An 18,600-nucleotide genomic window follows, 5' to 3' on the forward strand; every position below is an offset into this window, starting at 1 on the left:
TCATCTGAAATCTGAAGACAAGGTGCGTATATCGTGGAGACACGACGTCACAAGTGCCGGAAATTCTTCGTTAGAAGCGTGAGTCAACTCCGAAAGCCCTCGTTATCATTGACTGCGGATAGATATTTGTTTTGGTTGTGGCCGTTTGTTTGAAGCCCCCCGATAACGATGCTTGGATTAGCGCGCGAGTTTTCGTGATTAAACCCGTGCTCTCCTATCGGTGACCTCACGCGTCACGAAGCTCTCGGGGCCATTTGGGAGGGGAAATTTTCAAGTAATAAATACCATACCAAAAGTGGTGCCCATGGTCACCGTGCCGTCGTGATAATGGAGCAGGAGTGATGTGTTGTGAGGGTCACGAATCGTGATAAAATGTGACGTTTGCAGCAGGCGGCTTCCTAATAGTTGTGGGGTTCCTTCCGAGATGTATCCGACGACGGCCAGTTATGGCCGCCAATTATTAAGCGCGCACGATTGGGCAACGGTGATTAGAGAAGTGCTTAGAGAGTGACCACCACATCGTACGACGATATCGGAGCTCGGACTTTCGAGAGGGATTGACTTACTGTTCCAGGGTCTGCTGCTGATACCGTCTTGAAGGTGGTGTCGTGTAGGCGGTGTCCGTCAGCCAGAAGACAGCCGTCTTCCCGGGCCAGGCGCAGCAGTACCTCCTTATCAGCTAGCACCGAGGAATGCGGCCTGATTGGACCCACTGACTTGTTGACAACGATTGTACACCTTCATCAATAATGAAACAATTGGACGCGAGTGGGTAACGGCGCAGCGCTAGTTACCGACGTCCTGCGGCCATCGGACCCATATCTCAACTACTGCCAACATTCTGCGTAGTTTGCGTGGCCCGAAAAGCGTGGGGTGGATTTATGTAACAGAAGCAATTGTGGAACACGAGCCAGGCGTGATTCTCCTTAAGTTGTTTGACTCCCGTGCGCTCCACTTTAAAAGGCGATCACTGAGCTCTTCTCCCTAGACCACCGACTCCTTGCACCATAGCCCGGTCCAGGGTAAATATTTTGCTGTTCCCTCAGCGGTTTTATCTTACTGTCGGTCGGTCGGGCAGGCTGAATAAACTTTACCGCTGGCGCTCGGCGCTCTACGCCGTATCATCGCACCGAAGCCACGTGACTAATAGCACCGACGTAAAGTGGCCGTCGGCCAGCCGCGTCAGATTTTTGATGCGCCAAAGACGTAAATCATTCGGTGGTGGGGCCGCCGCCGATGGACAGTTGAAATTTCCACATGCATCGGAACAATCGTTCTCACGGCAGCACGAACCACTTAACGATCGTATCGGGGCGATAAACGTGTGCATTCGCTCACTTCCACCCCGAGAACGGTGGGGGCCAATGGGGGCGGGCTTCCGTTCGGTGTCCGTCCACGTGGCCACACGCTGCGCCTTTTTTCGTACCGCTAAATCTGCTGCACTCAGAGTGTTTGGCAAACAAATGTGTTACAATTTATTAATGAAGTGTTTTTATCGCGTCTGTGTCGCTTTTTTTGCAGGAACTCCTTTGAACGGAAAGGATCGGTATGCTTAGCACTGTGATGCTGTAAACAAATACGATTGCCCCACACACAAGTATAGCAAAACCTTAAACGGCACTTCAAAAGTAAGGCTCCTGGAGGAGCGTCGCACGCCCTTTTCACCCATCAAACGACAGGACCGGTAGCCGCTCAAAATGAATGGATTATCAACGCTCAACAGGCTGCTGGGAAAGAGAAACAAAGATGGTAGGTCGCCTTCCGGTAAACGTGGTCCCAGACACTTACCCTCCATGGTTTCGTTTTAGTTTCCAAATCTACATCCAACCTAAGTCGGTCCAGCACCAATCTGGACGCCTCTAGTCAGTACAACAGCAAAGTCACACAGCTGCCGATCGTGCCGAACGCACCGTTCGAGCAGACGTTCCGCGTGACGGTGCTGCTGCCGCGAGACCAGCTGTACGTGGCACGAATCGGTGCAAAAACCAAACTGTCCACCCTGCTCGATCAGGTGTGCAGCGACAAGCTGCTGGACGCACAGAAGTACGTGTTCCGCCATCCGGCCGACTTCCAGCATGGGTTCGAGCTGGACATGAACATTGGCGAGGTGGGGCTGAGCGAGATCCGGCTGATGTCGCGCAAGGAACTGGAAGCCCTCCGCAACAGCGACTACCGGCTGAGCACGAGCGACATCTTTCGGATGCACCAGAAAACGGCCCGGGAAACCACGACGGGCGGAACGTCCCTGTCGTCGTCGGATTTGAGCCGCACTTCGAAGCTGGCACCGAAAACGACTTCACCGTACAGTTCGACCAACTCGCTCAACTCCATGGACTCGTCCGGGGTGAGTTCGAGTTCGCGGGGTGGTGGTGGTACCAACGGTGGTCATGCTGGTAATGGCCATCACCATCACAACCACCAACAGCCGCAGCAGCAGCCGGCGGCACCACCAGTGGCACCGACACGTAAGAAGCGGGCTGCCCCTAGGCCCCCAAGTCAGAATTCCATTCCGGAGGCGCGCCCCATCGTGCAGCACACACCGAACGGGGCCAACGATGAGAAGCAACCACCGGAGGATCCTAGTATTTTCAAAGAACCCCAGTTACCGCCCTACTCCAGGCAAAACTTTCACGTCTCCACACCGAATCTGTACGATCGGGAACCGAAAGCGGTTGATATTCTGAACAACAACAGCAGCACGGGCAATGGCAGTGACAAACAGAACGGTTACGCGATAGTGGAGACGAACAACAACAACAATAATCACGTCATGACCTCGGCCATGGTGCTAGAGGAGGAAGACCGGAAGAATCTGCTCAACACTAAGACGTCGTTCAGCACGCTAAAGAATCGGCCCACCTCGATGTACATCATCCGCGAGCCGGAGTCGGCCCCGCTGCAGCGATCGAGCGAGAACGGTGGAAGCATGATGGACATTAACCACTCGCGAGCTTCGTCCAGCTGCTCGGACGCGAAGGATCCACGTGATTTCCAAGACATGCCGGAACCAACACCAAGGAAGCGCTTGAATTCAAACGGTAAGATGGGCGCATACCCGGAGGGGTCCAGTCAGTTTTATAATGGAAATGTGTCCTTTCTTTCGAACAGCGAAAAAATCGAAAGCTCCAGCACCACCACCGAGAGCGAAAATGGTCATCACGCCCGTGCCGACACCTTCGCCGAGAGCGCTGACCCGTTCGACGCTGGATCTTCTACGGGACAACGATGTGGCAATCTCCGAGACGGATTCGAACTTTAGCAGCGAACCGGACGATACGCATCGCAACAGAGGTACGACGGGGAACTCTGGACAGATCCACGAGGAACACAAGGCTTCAAATTTTTTTTTCCGTTTTATAGAATCGCGACTGAATGCCGTCAACGGAAGCGTACATCGTGCCCCAGCCTTATCCGTCGCCAATGCCGCCGTTCAGCAGAACGTGTCAAAGGTGATGCTAAACGTCGAACAGACTCCCAACGGCACCCCGGCGGCCAATGGGGTCGAGAAGAAGCACCAGAAGACCGGCTCAACCTCGTCGGTGTCGATCAAAATCGGTGGCCCAGCGGATCAGCCGTCCGCCCCACAGTTGTCCTCCAAGCCGACTACTCCGATCGTTTCGAAGGTGCAGATCGGTAGCGGACAACAACCAGAGACACCATCGTCGTCACCCGGTGACAACAGTTCCGATGAGGAGATTAAAATCTACAACATCGAGTCCGGCAAGGCGATGATCAAGAAGAAGGTGTGTCCCGGGCCGGAGCATAAGATTGAGGTTGCCACCAAACCGGCCACCAATGGGGCACACAATGGAACGGGCCGCATGGAATCACAACCGAACGGTGGTGGCGGGGCGGCCGATGAGGAGCAGTGGACGTACACGCTTCCTGCGCCGCCAAAGTTTGCCGACTCGTCGATCAAGGCGAACGACTACGACGAACGGCATCAGTTCTATCGGCCAGCGTCGACCTTCGTCGACAACACGACACTCCGCACCGACATGCTTACGGTGATGTCGGACGAAACGGTCGATCGTATTAAGCCCTTCTTCCAGGAACGCTTGCAGGCAATGGAACTGAATCTTCCAAGCGAGCGCCGCCCTGGGGCCGAGAGCCCGACGAGCGATACCACGACGCACGTCTCGGATAGCGGTGTGCCGCACATCAGTTCGGACCTGGAGGACGGTTATCGGGTCGGTGCCGACGGTGGCGATCGAACACAACCACCGGTTCTGAACACGACCGAGGATACACGCGAAGCACGTGAAGTTTGGCTACAAACGCTCGAGAAACGGCGCGAAAAGATCATCGAAAGTGAGCTAGCGACCCTGAGTGAGTCGATCGGTGGCAAACAGTCGACCGTGGCACCGGCCCCACGCTTGGTCTCACCACCGGAAGCGGTGATCGAACGGAAGAGTAGCGTCATGAACGAGTTGAACCAATTGTTGCGCGACGGCGTCGAGCTGAGCCGCAAGGAAGACACCGACATTGCGGTCGCCGCAAACCGGAGCAGTTTGGCCAATTTCAAGATATCGACGTACAGTTCGGAGAATAAGGAAAACATCGTCACGAGCACCACGACGACGATCATCGAACAGCAGCAGGAAGTGATCGTGCACAAAGCTACACAGGAGGATCCGACTGACGGAAGTAAGCACCTCAAGCAGACCGAACCGATCACGCTTGCGCTTGAAGAAGAAGCGAAGGAACCGATCGCCGATGTTATCGTGTACCGGAAGACATCCGCCGATGCCGGCACACGCAAAGCGCACTCGTTGACGCAGAGCAGCGATGAAGATGATGGGACGCATCGCCACAGCAATGGCTACCAGGCGGGAAGCGCAAAGAAAGAGCTGGCCCCGGTGAAACGGCGCAGTCTAACGATGCTCAACAAGAGCCCGCGTGTGATTAACCGTTCCGATTCCTTCCACTCCACGCGCTCCGACTACATCCAATCGCTAAACTCACCGGTACAGCCGGTACCAACGACGGGTTCGAAGTTACACCTTACCCCGCGCAGCACGTCGTACATTTCGCTCATCGGTGCACAGCGCTGGGAGAACCGGGCCTCGGTCAATGGTGGACTAGCGACCTCCTTCAGTCGCCGCAAGTCGACCAGTGAGCTCAGCATTTGCGATTCTCCGTCACTCCAAAGTCTAGAGGTGATTAAGAACATTCTTAACACATCGCGCAAAAACAGCATCAACAATCTACATCACGCCGCTGCCACGACGGGTGGTGCAACGGAACAGAACGGGTTGGGAGCTGGGCTTGGTGAGGAGATTGCCCTTCCCTCGATGGCCGCCATCAAGCGGAATAGCTTCACGGACATTTCAACGCTGGCACAGCTGAACGGGAAGGTGGTTCAGTTGAACGGCGTGGCGAGTGGAGTGTCCGTACGCAAGGACAGCATCGAGGAGGCGAAGGCTGAGGAACAGGAACAGGAGCAGGAACCCGAACCAAAACCAGCCCCCGATCAGGATGAGGTGAAACCGCAAGTGAAACCCGTTGAACTTTGCGTGGTCGAGAAGGAAGCCCTGGACGTCGTCGAGAAGCCTAAAGAGGAACCCGAGATTGTGAAAGGTGTCGAGGAACAGAAAGAACCGATAAAGTTGGTGAGTGGGTCTGAAGAGGGTAACCCGAAAGCGTCAATCCAGGATCTGGCCAGTGAGTCGAAGAGCGACGATGAGAAGCTGCTACAGAACAAACATCAGCAGCAGCAACAGAGCGTCGTGAAGGAACCACAAACCACTGTCGTAAGCATCACCACGACCAGCACGGTCGTTAGTAGCTCCAGCTCGAACGCCAGCGTGGACAAACCGTCGAACGATACCGACACCAAGAAGTGGACCTACCAGGGACCTCCGACCATCAGTTTCGCGACGTGGAACGAGCGGCCCAAGATCGATGTGTCGATCAAGTCCGATCGCGATTATCGGTTCGGTGGCAGCTCCACCCTGCCCCGTGGTTTCCGGAACGTCAACAACGTGAGCAGCACAAAGATCAGCATCGGTCCGGGCGGTAGCTCGACCACGGAAACCACGACCTCGGTGCGTCGAACGATTCACGAGGTGGTGGACCAGGGACGGGACGATACCGAGCAAACCGCATCCAATGTGCCATTAAAGGCGTCACAGGAACGCCAAGAAACGGTGGTGGCGGTAACGGCCCGGCTTGCAAGCGCCGGCGCTTCTGCGCCGAAACCGATCGCCGTGCACTCGACATCACTAACGACGATTGGTGGCAGCAGCACCACCACCACGCCGTCGCCACCGGGCGAACGTTTGCCCATCGTCCGGGCGGTCGAATACAAGAAGAATGTGGTCCAACGCCAACCTCCACCACCGGTGGAACCAAAGCCTTCGTACTTCTACGAAACATTCTCCCGAAGCGACACCAACAACAGCATCTCGACCACCAGTTCCATCGGCAACGTTAGCAGTGTGAGCGTCAACGGGAGTGGCAGTAGCGGCTCGACCACGACCACCACCATCAGTCGGTTGAGCCTTGGCCCGAAGCCAGCGAACATGCTGCAGCCAACGGTTCGTGGGTTCAAATCACTGGACGAGGCCACCGTCGCCACATCGACTACCACCATCAGCGGTCCACGGTTGCGACCCGTTTCCATGATCGATACGAGCGTACTGCGAAAATCGACCACTCCGATCGTACCTTCCACGGAGGAGGTGCCTACCCATTCGCTGCCCTTCTCGCAGCACACTTTGCGTCGCACCGGGCTAAAGGAGAAGATCCTTGCCAAAGACCCGGCCCCGGCCAGAGTTGAGTCGGCTACGGTACCCGCACCGGTTGCGGGTACGACGAACGTAGTCAACGGCGGTGCTGCAGTAGAACCTCCGATTCCGGCACCAACACGGCCAGTCACACTCACGGCGTCCATGCCATCACCACCACCCCCACCACCAACACTGCAGGCCACAGTGGCCCCGGTAAGCCTCAAGCCAACCCAACCCGTCGTGCGAGGGGCGATCGTGAAGAAGTCTCCCGCGAACCCTGCCGGCGGTGCGCCAGTCATCGATCCTCGAACGGCTCTGCTCGATGCCATTCGGGGTTTCAACAAGAACTCGCTGCGAAAGTAGACAAACGTGGTGAGACATGAGGAAAGGACCAAAGCTGTGTCAGTGTGTGTGTGTGTGGCAGGATCAATTTTCACTTGTTATTTGTTCGTTGCTTTAGTTTGAACTACTCTTTCTACTTTTCATCGTTTTGCGTTTCACCCCTTTATCGAAAGCATGCTGCCATGTTTGGGCTTTTTTTTTCTGCATTGTTTCACCTCTTTTTATCTTTGTTACTCTTTTTAATCGTTAATAACATTTCACACGGCAGGCAGGGCACAATACACAGTAAAGCCCTTGCTGTAGCACTAACAGTCGACTGAATAGAGGAGAACCGAATTTGGCGGTTGTTAAAGCATCCGGAATGTTGGCTTTTTACCATCGTTCGGTAATGAAGTGCTGGCCGCACACAAATTTGCACGCTCAAACCCCGGAACAGTATGCGCACTTGGCTGGGCAAAACAAGCTTTCGTTTGTTGTTTTTCGGTTTTGTAAATGTTCTTCGCCAGGGTTTTCTTACAAATGAAGCACTGCAAAAAGAAAAAAGGATAGGCTATAAAAACCCCACACGTGTACTCGTACCAAGTTGTATTGTTAAGGCTTTGTAAATCATTGTCCTCTACTGTCGGACAGGGGACGACGGCTAAATGGCCGCATGGCTCTTCTGCCAGCAGTAGAAGCACGCACCATACTAAAACGCTGCTAACATAGCCGTTTTGTTGCAGCTTGGAACTATACAAATCGATCGTTGCACACTGGCTTCCACTTTGTATAGTTCACTTCTGCGGTTGTTTATCGTTAGTCTGTAAGGGGAATGTCTAATACATACTTTTATAGTCTACTAGTTTCTTTTTAGAATGAAATAAAAAATGTGGATATTACAATTAACTGAAACGCAATGAGTTTTGGATGGTTCAAGGTAGAACTCGCGATTGTACGGCCGAAAGGGACCAAACAAGGGAAATATTTATGCAGCGCAGAAATAACCCGAAATCGCCTGATGGGTATGCAATCTGCTTAGCATCGGAAAGAACGATTTAATTTAAAAATGCATACACCACGCTTGGAACTGCTGTGCACTACTTGACCCCCCTTCCGGCTTCGACCTGATGCCCTACTACGGCTGGTCGGCTTGGCCTCAGCGCGTAAAGTATTAGTGCGTCAATCTCGAGTCACGAGAAACTGAAAATGAGCTTTCGGGCGTAGTAGATTACTGAGGGCAAATAAAATATCTTCATTCCTTACACTCATTCAAGGGAAGAGCTTCTCTTTTCTTTTAAATCCTATTCCAACGTGCACGGCTGCACCAATAAACCAGCGAAATGAATCAATCTTTCGATTATCGCCAACCGCTTCCCGCGGCTAATAAGCCGTTACTCAACAGTTTGCCTCGTTTTGCTTTTATTATTAAGTGCCACCGGTAGACGCACGGCTGTGCAGAAGCGGCTGATCAGCGGCCAGACTGGGCGATAAGATTACGAGTAATCCGGCCACCGGGCATATCGGCCACACCGATCGGCGTGCGAGTATCGTGGATGACTTTCCATTTTCGGTCAGTAGCTTCCGTGTAACCGGGACCGGGGACCGTGGCAGTGGGTAAGCCATTTCCTTCCTCCCAACCTTGGAGCGAACAGGGAAGGATCCGGCGGGCGGCGGTCCCCGAGGCGGGTTTATTTGGCTGTTCTGGTGTGTAAGATTTCTCGAACGGCGATAAAGATAAAGCCGCGATTATGTCACGGCCCGCTTACTATTTAATGGCCGCGGGGGGCCCGAAACGCCGTTTAGTTGTCAGTCGAATATTCGCCCGCAAGCAGGATGAAGTTGGGTGCAAATCAAAAGCTACTGGTGGCCGCGCTGCTGCTGGCCGTGGTCGCGGTGGCCTCGAGCAAGTCGCTCGACAAGATCCGCCGGATGCCACCGGGCATCGAGCGGATGTTTAGCCGCACCGAGGGGGTGGTGCCACCGAAAGGATACGTCTCGCAGAACCCGCGCACGGTCGAGGGTCGCTTCTCGGCCAAGGTGGACCATTTCAACCCGCAGAGCCGCGACATGTTCGAGTTCAACTACCTGCACAACGACCAGTACTACCGGCAGGGTGGCCCCCTGTTCGTGGTGGTCCCTGGCCACTATCCGCTCAATTCGTACTTCATGGAAAACAGCCACTTCCGGGATGTGGCCGCCCTGCAGGGTGCCTGGTTGGCGACCTTCGAGCACCGCTACTTCGGAGCCAGTGTGCCCGTACCGTACGTATTGGCCCCATTGGACCATTTCTAGTGTTCCCCGTTAGACGTGCAGTGAAGCTGTCAGTTCTTGGCGGACACCAAAATGTTGATTAGATGTTGATGAAACCCCTCTTTCTCTGCCCCGTTAGGAACCTATCCGCCGCGAACATGCGCTTCCTGCGCACGGAGCAGGTCCTGTTCGATCTGATCGAGTGGATCGACTTCCTGAGGCGCGAGGTCGTCGGGGACCCGAACGCCCGCGTGATCCTGCACGGAGTCGCTTACGGTGGGTCGCTCGCGTCCTGGGCCCGCCAGCGCTTCCCGAACATCATCGACGGTGCGTGGGCCTCGAGCGCGCCGGTCCGCGCCACCTCCAGCTTCCCCGAGTTCGCCGAGGAAGTGGGACAGCTCATCCGGGACAATGGTAGCGACGAGTGCTACAACCGCATCTTCCAGGCCTTCCACACGGCCCAGAACCTGCTCGATGCCGGCCAGATCACGCTGCTGTCGAACATGTTCAACACCTGCGACCCGATCAACGTGAACGATCCGATCGAGGTGGAGCTGTTCTTCTTCGCCATGATGCTGTCGCTCGAGGCTGCCATGGTGGAGGATCTGGACATCGAGAGCGTTGACCGCGTGTGTACCGAGCTCACGAACACAACGTACGATACCGGCCTCGACGCGCTGTCCGGTTTACTGATGGACCGCTACGCCGATGCCCGCGAGTGCTTCGACCTGTCGTTCGAGAACTTTATCCGCTACCTGACCGACGAGGACATTGAGGCGGAGCAGAACCTCGAGTACGGTCTGCGGCAGTCCAACTACCACGACTGCACCGAATTCGGCCTGTTCCCGACGCTCACGTCGCCCAACCAGCCGTTCGGGGACCGCGTCACGTACGCCCTGTTCCTGGCCGAGTGTCAGGCCGCGTTCGGTGAGTGGCTCACCCAGGAAGTCGTGTACGATGGCGTGCGGCTGACCAACTTCCACTTCGGCGCGACCGACCCGCGCACCACCAACGTGCTCTTCACGCACGGTGCCCTCGACCCGATCCGTCACCTCGGCATCACCTCCTACACGAACCTGCTGGCCAACGCCCGCGTCACTCCAGGCGAGTTCCTCGGCGCGGACATCGTCTCCATCTCCGGCTTCGACTCGGAGGAGCTGCTCGAGACGAAGCACATGGCCGAGGAGTACATCCTCACCTGGCTCGGTTCGCAAATCAACCCGTTCCGGAAGTAAATTCAGTCCGTCGACCAGCTCTTGGCCAACCTTCCTCGAGAAGCAACAGTGAACAAGATCATAAATAAATAAAACACACTTAAATGATAATGCTAATGTCCTCGCTTTTGTCAATAGCAGCTTCCTTCCGGATTTGAGGGGAGGCCCGAAAATCGATGGGCTGCGGAGGCACCGCAAATAAGTGATTTTGGACCTGGGCCTTGAGATGGTGGGCAATCAAGATTAGCGCCAAGCGTCACGATGGCCGTAAGGTAGATTTACCAATTTACAACCCGCTCTGGGCCCCCATTCGAGCCCAGGCTTTCGCCTCCTTATCTGACCCGTGACGGGACAAACAGATTGCTGATGACGATAACTGAGCTGCCGAAGTAGCAAGGCCCAATACTGTGAATTGGGCCCGATGTAAAGGCATTTGCCAGATAATGGAAGCCACCCCACGAAAAGTGCGGACGAATCTGGAAGATAGATTTTTGATTTAAATATTTCATAAAAAATTGATTCGAAAGGATGTTCTCGCGAACTGAGGGAAGTCTTTGAGACCTATTGACCTCTATGCTCCAATTGATATTCTCGTCCTGCTGTACTCGAGGTTACCTTCTTATGCCATCGTAGAAGTCTCCGTTGAAGTGCCCCAATAAAACGACGTTCCGGCAATCGGTAGGCCACATCTTTAGCACCGGTCCAATTCGCGACCGCAACTGCTTACGCACTTGCCCCCAACGGCATCCTGAGGGCCAACACCGTTCCTTATCTCTCTCTATCCCTCTCTTTCTTTCCCTGTCTTATCAAGTCGTCAACAGAGAATGGGCATAGCGTGGTACTTTCCGTCCATGAAACTGTTCCTTCTGCCCGTCCGCTGCGATAACGTGGCGCACGTTTATGGTAGGCTGCCTGCCTGAAGGTGGCCTCCTCCATGAACCTTGGTAGGTAAATAGTATTGTGATGTAAATAGGGTACCAATTACACTACGGGGCCAGTCTAAGTTGGTCTGAGTGATGGCACCTTACTGAGTGCCCACCTCCGGGCCCCGGCGCTGCTGAGTTCCAGGACCACGGATTCCCCATCGGACTATTTAACCGGAGGCAGTCACGCCGGGGATGTTTCAGTCGTGACCTCGAGTTAGCAGAGAGCTGTACAAGCAAGGACTTTTCGTCAAAACCGAAACTAAAGAAACTCCCCATGAAGCTATTGACCGTGGTGTTGCTGGTGGCCCTGGTGGCCACCGCGTCGGTGGCGAAGAACGTGCCCAAAGGCTCGAGGATGCTCGAGGTGATGAGCCGGATGCTTCGTGGAGTCAGCGGCCAGCCCCCGAAGGCGCCGGAAGGTTACGTGCCGGATCCGCGCACGGTCGAGGGGCGGTTCAGTGCCCGGGTCAACCACTTCGATCCGCAGAACCGGGACACGTTCGAGTTTAACTACCTGCACAACGACCAGTACTACCGGCAGGGTGGCCCCCTGTTCGTGGTGGTCGGTGGCCACCACCGCATCGATCCGTACTTCATGGAGAACAGCCACTTCCGGGATGTGGCCGCCCTGAACGGAGCGTTCCTAGCGACCAACGAGCACCGCTACTTCGGCCGTAGCTCCCCGACTGAGTAAGTAGTGGCAGAGGTTCCACAGGACCTTCGACGTTGAATTCAATACTTCCCCTCCCTGCAGGGACTACTCGTCGGAGAACTTGCGGTTCCTGCGCACGGAGCAGGCCCTGTTCGATCTGATCGAGTGGATCGACTTCCTGAAGCGCGAAGTGATGGGCGACCCGAACGCCCGAGTGATCCTGCACGGGGTCGGCTACGGTGGGGCGCTGGCCACCTGGGCCCGGCAGCGCTTCCCGAACATCGTGGACGGTGCGTGGGGCTCCAGCGCCCTCGTGCGCGCCACCGTCGATTTCAGCGAGTTTACCGAGGACTTTGGCAACACGATCCGCATCAAGGGTAGCGACGAGTGCTACGACCGCATCTTCCAGGCCTTCCACACGGCCCAGAATCTGCTCGAGGCCGGCCAGACCGCAGTGGTGTCGGATATGTTCAACCTGTGCGAGCCGATCGACGTCACCAACGAGCTGCAGATCGAACTGTTCCTGCACCTTATGACGCTGTCGCTCGAGCTGTCCATGTTCGAGGGCTTCGACATTGAGAACATCCGCACGGTGTGTGACCAGCTGACTGATCCGAGCTTCGACAGGGCCATGGAGGCGCTGGCCGAGTACCTGAAGAACCGGTACGCCGAGGTTCGCGACTGTTTCGACCTGTCGTTCGAGAACTTCATCTCGATCCTGGGCGACGAATCGATCGAGGCCCCCCAGAACCTGGAGTACGGCCTGCGCCAGCTGAACTACCATATCTGCACCGAGTTTGGCTACTTCCAGTCGGCGCAATCACGTGACCAGCCGTTCGGGGACCGTGTCACGTACGACCTGTTCCTGGCCGAGTGTGCGGCCGTGTTCGGCGAGTGGCTGACCCCGGAGGTGCTCTACGATGGGGTGCGGCTGACCAACTTCCACTTCGGCGCGACCGATCCGCGTACCACGAACGTGCTCTTCACGAACGGTGGCATCGATCCGTTCCGCTTCGTCTCGATCACCTCCTACACGAACCTGCTGGCCAACGCCCGGGTCACGCCCGCCGCCTTCTTCAGCGAGGACGTCCGCTCGATCTCCGGCTTCGACTCGGAGGAGATGCTCGAGACGAAGCACATGGCCGAGGAGTACATCCTCACCTGGCTCGGTTCGCAAATCAGCCCGTTCCGGAAGTGAGGCGCTGGACACCGGGCCGACCGTTCCGCCCCGGTCTAGCATAATGTAAGGGAATTCGTTTTCGTTCAATTACCAACCATAAAACGGGCCCTGATAGTGAGTGGCCACTACACGATAAAGCCACGATGTCGTTACTTCACTTGGACTTTTGGCGGTTTGTTTCGGGGTTTGCGGTTTATGGCCTAGCACCCAGCAGATACGCAGTTCGTGCGGCCACGGGCGGCGATCCTCGTTCGATACGCGTGCGCAGGGCCACCTGCAAATGGGCACCAAGGTGGGATTTATCACGCGATGGCGATTAGCGCCGATGGCAGGGCGCAAGATTAGATCACTTCGCTCAGCAGCGGAAACGGAGGCCACGCGTGTCCGGGGATTGCATTGCGTGTCTATCGGTAGGAACCTATTGGTTCCGATTATCTTGGGCGAGTTCGATAGAACAACCACTGTCGACATAGGCAGAGATTACATTCCCATATCACCCTCACCGTGCTGATGCTGATCGACAAGACATTCTGCAGCCGGATGGCATTCGAGGCTGCGCTGCTTCCTGTTTGCATCACTGTTCGGTCCGCGTCGTAAGCAGCTGCCACAGCTGGGCCATAAAAATCATTATTACGCATAAACCAATCAACTTCCGAACCATTGTTTTCTCCGGTGACCGTCCCGGGTATCGGGGAAACGGAATTGCGATAAGGGTGTCAGCTCCTAACCGTTATCAAAACCTCATTGGATCGCTGAAACCAGGCGCGCGATAATTGCACTAATTCTTAGATTAAACTAATCCCATTTCAATGATTCATAATCCCTCGCGAGGGAAGGTTATTCGATTGGTGCAGCAGCTTTTTGGCTTGTGTTTTATCATATAAAATATCAATCTTACACTTTGCCAGTACGAACCTTTTGAGCGTTTGGACCATCCTGTATAAAAATTATAATGTTACCTGATGGATTCGGTAATTGATAAATGTTGATCGATTATTCGATCAATTTATCCAACGACAACAATCGACAACCATCAACAATAAACATGCACCCCACTCATCCAAACTAGAAGCGCGGCGTAAGGCCAATGAAGAGCGTTTTCCTCTGATTGTAACTGCGTTCATATTCCGACGGAAACTAATCGGAAATTAACCAGTGAATTGGGTTTCGATTAATCGATTCGAAGCGATGTTCGGAAATCAGATTGTACCCGAAGAACGCGTCAGGGATGGAGGTGAATCGATCAATCGTACTGTTTGCGACGCGCTAACCCCAAATGGCCGAATCGCGCTTATCATGTGGGTGAAATATTTCGTTATATATTTCATACGCAAGAAAAGCTTCTTGAGTTGGTGATGATTACTCAATACGCTGATTGCGATCAGCCACCAATGTGGCTCATCTAATTCGCGCATGGAGGCGCCTGGTACCGGTTCTTATAGAACCGAATTATGTACTGGGTTATTCAATAAGTTTAACACTTCAATAACAGAGGGCATTGCTACTAGCTTAAATTTGTTGTGCTATGTTGCTACACGATTCATATGAAAGTATAGGAAGTTTCGTTTCAATCGGTCACTTCATGCTTTCTTTTCGAGCCTTTTAGTATCGATGTCAGAATTTTTTTTTACAACCGAAAAAATCAAGTATCGTGCAGTAACTGAATTATTATTTTTGGATGCTTTTGAAACAAAAGAACTTTATGAACTTATGTTGAAAGTATATAAGAACTCATCGACTTCAATAGAGGAAGTAGAAAGATGGGTTAGTGAATTTAAACGTGGTCGTACAAACCATGAAGTCGATCAGGTTCAAGAACGTCCACAAACAGCAACAACACCTGAAATCGTAGAAAACACACGGAAGCGGTGGAAGCGTATTCCATTCCAGATTTTTATATCAGTGTTGAAATTCAATGATTGGAATATCGTGTTGTGTATTGATGTTCTGAGAGACCACCTTGAATAATAAAGTGTATTTCAAAGCCGAAAATTGTGTTTTTCTTATCGAAGCGCAAGACTTATTGAACAGCCTGAGTTTCTACTGTTATTTATCCACCACAAAGCGTGGTGAGTAAACGCGCCAGACGCGTGGTGAAATGTCGCGCCAACTGACGATTGACAACCGACAGCTGATTCAGTTTGCGGTGAAAACCAAAACAACGTATCATCGCTTCGTGTTAGAATTAATAAAAATAAGTGAAAACATATCTTCTGAACGCCTGTGAAGCCGCATTTGGCTACAGACCACCGGAAGTCTTATCTACAAACTTTGACAATGGGCAGCATCTTATCGCACCGTTCCTATTCCCGCCAAATACCACAAAAGCTCATTGTGGGCCTCGATACGATTTATCGTAATTCTGGTGGAATCGGTTATCTTGTTTTGCGATTCTAGTTTCCGGTGTGGTCACCGTGACTGCACCAATGTGCGATTGGCGAGCAGCATATTTAAGACAGTGTTCCTTTCGATTCCGGCCAAAATGGTAGTCCGTGGATTAACGCGTCTGGCAATCCTTGCCTTGCCTTGTCTGATTGCCCGCGTAACTTCGTCCGTTCATCCCGACAAAGGATCAGTTACGTTTCTAGCGAAGCAATTCGCCCATCCATACCCAAACTATATCGCTAACCGCTCGGAGGCGCTTCGCTTCCGAACGCGCGTCGACCACTTCGATGTCCAGAACAGGGCCACGTTCGAGTTTGACTACCTCTCGAACGATGAGTACTATCTCCCCGGTAGACCAATCTTTATCGTCGTCGGTTCCAACAGCATGGTAAATGGGTACTTTATCGAAAACGGCCTATTCCACGATATTGCCCGCGGTGAGAGGGCCTGGCTGTTCGCTAACGAGCACCGCTACTACGGCCGCAGTGCCCCGGTTGAGTAAGTAACGTAATTGGGATTGCCTTTGAATCGATTGAAAGTTTTGTAATTTCTGGCACAGAAACTACTCCACGGCGAATATGCGCTTCCTGAGCGTGGAACAGGCACTGATGGATCTGATCGAGTGGATCGATCATCTGCGCACGGAAGTGGTACGCGACCCGAAGGCCAAAGTGATTCTGCACGGTATCGGGTACGGTGGTGCTCTCGCAATCTGGGCCCGGCAGCGGTTCCCCAGTCTCATCGACGGAGCCTGGGGTTCAACGCCGCCGGTGATCGCACGGGTCAACTTCCCCGAGTACGGTGAAGACCTGGGCAACACGATTCGCCGGCTGGCCGATGACGAGTGTTTCGGGACCATCTGGCGGGGATTCCGTACCGCCGAGAACCTGATCGATGCCGGGCTGTACGGGCGCGTGTCGGAGATGTTCCGCACCTGTGAACCGCTCGCGGCGGACGACCCGTTGACGGTGGAAACATTTTTCTACGGGCTAAAAACCTCGATCGAGCAGGAAATGTTCGGCGAAGCGAATCCGCAGTCGGTGGTGCGCATGTGCCAGGAGCTGGCGTCCGATTCGGCCGAAACGGACCTGGAGGTGCTGGCCAACTTCTTCGCGCGTCGCTATGCCCCGTTCGACTGCATTGCCCTCGATTTCGAGAGCAACATTGCCAGCGCCATGTACGAAGAGGTCGGGGTGCCGGTGAACGCCGAGCTGGGCATCCGGCAGCGTTTGTACCAGGTGTGCACGGAGTTTGGCTGGTTCCTGACATCTTCGACATCGAGTAACAGTCCGTTTGGGACGCGCATCACCTACCGGTATTTCATCGACACCTGCCGGGCCGTGTTCGGGGACTGGATCGATCAGGAGGTCGTTTACGATGGCGTTCGGTTGACGAACCTGCATTTCGGAGCGGACGACCCACGTGTGACCAACGCGCTGTACGTCAATGCCGAGCTCGACCCAAACCGACTGGTGTCGATTACGAGCTACAGAAACCAAAACGCGAACGCGTTCGTCGTCCACGGAGAACTCGCATCGATGGACTGGCAGTCACAGAGCGACGCCGATTCGGATGATTTGAGGCGCATTAAGGACGAAATTAAAGAGTACGTCTTTAGTTGGTTACGCGCTAAACGCGTCCAGCTCCCTCCTATGGCTCCGTAATATTCTTTACAAAATTACCATGAAGAAAGAGAATAAAAAACTCTAAACGCTGAAGGTCTTGTGTCTCCAAATAATCTTACAGCAAAGATAGCAACAGTAAACGACATTGCTCTTGTCAGCATGGAGCATTGATGTAGACAAACAAGACCGCATATGGGACAAAGAACGTCTTGAAACTCGTCATCAGCATCGCCAGCATAAAACGACGAACGTAATCAGAGTGCAGCACGTCGGGGATCAAAATATAAACAAGTGAGCAGCTCGGAAAATGTGCTGAGCAAAGCGCGGCGCAAACCTGCGCCCTCGGTTGCAACTGTCCATCATCGCACGGGAGTTCTGGCACGAATCGAAACACAGCAGGGTAAACCCTTTCGGTTCATAGCACGACACTAAGGCTCTCGAGAGTCGATCTCATGAATGGAATGCCATATTTTGGAGACATCCAAACGCTCTATCGATGAACTTTTCCTACTTCTGCAGGGCAGACTTTCCAAAGGGCCAATAGTAACGAAAACATCAGGGATTCGAAAAAGATTGAAGTGTTTTCACCAAATCTCAACGTCGTGATCGAATCATCTGGCACATCCAAAAAGAACGATTTAGCTAAACAATCCAATAAAATGGGATTTAAATCCATTGTTTCAAGTACCGAACAAAACGCGCTCTCTCTCTCAGACGCACACATTAAGGAGCGATTATAACGCAGCCGACTCGAGCGCGAAATTATCGTATTTTTGGAAAAAGTTCAAATTAAAACAATACGCAAATTACGTCGAGCGCGGAAGCTCCCGGCACCAGAGGCGAGTAATTTCGCGCGTTATCGAAGGTCTCAATCTCAACCTGCCCATGATCGCGATAGGCCGCTCGGTTCGGTGAAGAATCGAGGCCTTCCTCTTTCACTCCGTGGCTCGGCCGGGCGGAGATCATCAATTAAAAACTCTCTCAAGTTGGCTGTAAGCCGAGCGCGAATTAAAAACAAACATCGAAAACGCACCAGAATTGAACAACCCCCGGAGAGGAAGAAAAGAAAAAGTAGAAACCCGCAACATGATTTGGGCTGGCGACCATCCATCAGCCCGGGGGCCTCTAGCCGCCGTCGCCGCCGCCGCTGCAGTGAAAACTGGGTACCCAACAAGCCAAGTGACCCGCGACCGGCGGTCGGGGGAAACCGCAATCAAAACAAAACCAACCCGCAAAAAGCGAGAGCTTTTCCGGATGACTGAGGTGGCAATGAAAGTCGTAAACAATCGCAGCAGCCTCAGCGATCGATGTCTTGT

The 18,600-nt window shown here is 53.7% G+C and overlaps 4 protein-coding genes across 4 annotated transcripts; all 4 read left to right on the forward strand.

Annotated features, from left to right (window-relative positions):
• The first annotated feature begins 1,697 nt into the window (after positions 1–1,697).
• Positions 1,698–7,957, forward strand: LOC131208728 (uncharacterized). The gene is made up of 4 exons (XM_058201563.1): positions 1,698–1,749; positions 1,809–3,038; positions 3,109–3,291; positions 3,361–7,957. The coding sequence occupies exons 1-4, from the start codon at positions 1,698–1,700 to the stop codon at positions 7,092–7,094; spliced, it is 5,199 nt and encodes a 1,732-aa protein (XP_058057546.1). The 3' UTR covers positions 7,095–7,957.
• Positions 7,958–8,885: 928 nt separating this feature from the next.
• LOC131210956 (putative serine protease K12H4.7) lies at positions 8,886–10,537 on the forward strand. Its single transcript, XM_058204284.1, has 2 exons — positions 8,886–9,313; positions 9,442–10,537. Exons 1-2 carry the CDS (start codon positions 8,886–8,888, stop codon positions 10,535–10,537), a joined length of 1,524 nt encoding a protein of 507 aa, XP_058060267.1.
• Positions 10,538–11,716: 1,179 nt separating this feature from the next.
• On the forward strand, positions 11,717–13,292 carry LOC131210979 (putative serine protease K12H4.7). Its single transcript, XM_058204314.1, has 2 exons — positions 11,717–12,132; positions 12,197–13,292. Exons 1-2 carry the CDS (start codon positions 11,717–11,719, stop codon positions 13,290–13,292), a joined length of 1,512 nt encoding a protein of 503 aa, XP_058060297.1.
• A 2,187-nt stretch (positions 13,293–15,479) lies between these two features.
• On the forward strand, positions 15,480–17,323 carry LOC131207028 (putative serine protease K12H4.7). The gene is made up of 2 exons (XM_058199634.1): positions 15,480–16,157; positions 16,219–17,323. Exons 1-2 carry the CDS (start codon positions 15,757–15,759, stop codon positions 17,321–17,323), a joined length of 1,506 nt encoding a protein of 501 aa, XP_058055617.1. The 5' UTR covers positions 15,480–15,756.
• Positions 17,324–18,600: the final 1,277 nt, after the last annotated feature.

Source organism: Anopheles bellator, chromosome 2 (assembly GCF_943735745.2).
Source record: "Anopheles bellator chromosome 2, idAnoBellAS_SP24_06.2, whole genome shotgun sequence".
Classification (NCBI taxonomy): domain Eukaryota; kingdom Metazoa; phylum Arthropoda; class Insecta; order Diptera; family Culicidae; genus Anopheles; species Anopheles bellator.

What these genes read in the sequence shown, in the direction of transcription:
- LOC131207028 (XM_058199634.1), top strand. Translation starts at nt 15,757, where the DNA reads ATGGTAGTCCGTGGATTAACGCGTCTGGCAATCCTTGCCTTGCCTTGT. An exon ending in GGCCGCAGTGCCCCGGTTGA is followed by an intron (nt 16,158 to 16,218) that starts GTAAGTAACGTA and finishes TTTCTGGCACAG; the next exon opens with AAACTACTCCACGGCGAATA.
- LOC131208728 (XM_058201563.1), top strand. Translation starts at nt 1,698, where the DNA reads ATGAATGGATTATCAACGCTCAACAGGCTGCTGGGAAAGAGAAACAAA. An exon ending in GGGAAAGAGAAACAAAGATG is followed by an intron (nt 1,750 to 1,808) that starts GTAGGTCGCCTT and finishes GTTTCGTTTTAG; the next exon opens with TTTCCAAATCTACATCCAAC. An exon ending in GAAGCGCTTGAATTCAAACG is followed by an intron (nt 3,039 to 3,108) that starts GTAAGATGGGCG and finishes TCTTTCGAACAG; the next exon opens with CGAAAAAATCGAAAGCTCCA.
- LOC131210979 (XM_058204314.1), top strand. Translation starts at nt 11,717, where the DNA reads ATGAAGCTATTGACCGTGGTGTTGCTGGTGGCCCTGGTGGCCACCGCG. An exon ending in GGCCGTAGCTCCCCGACTGA is followed by an intron (nt 12,133 to 12,196) that starts GTAAGTAGTGGC and finishes CCCTCCCTGCAG; the next exon opens with GGACTACTCGTCGGAGAACT.
- LOC131210956 (XM_058204284.1), top strand. Translation starts at nt 8,886, where the DNA reads ATGAAGTTGGGTGCAAATCAAAAGCTACTGGTGGCCGCGCTGCTGCTG. An exon ending in GGAGCCAGTGTGCCCGTACC is followed by an intron (nt 9,314 to 9,441) that starts GTACGTATTGGC and finishes CTGCCCCGTTAG; the next exon opens with GAACCTATCCGCCGCGAACA.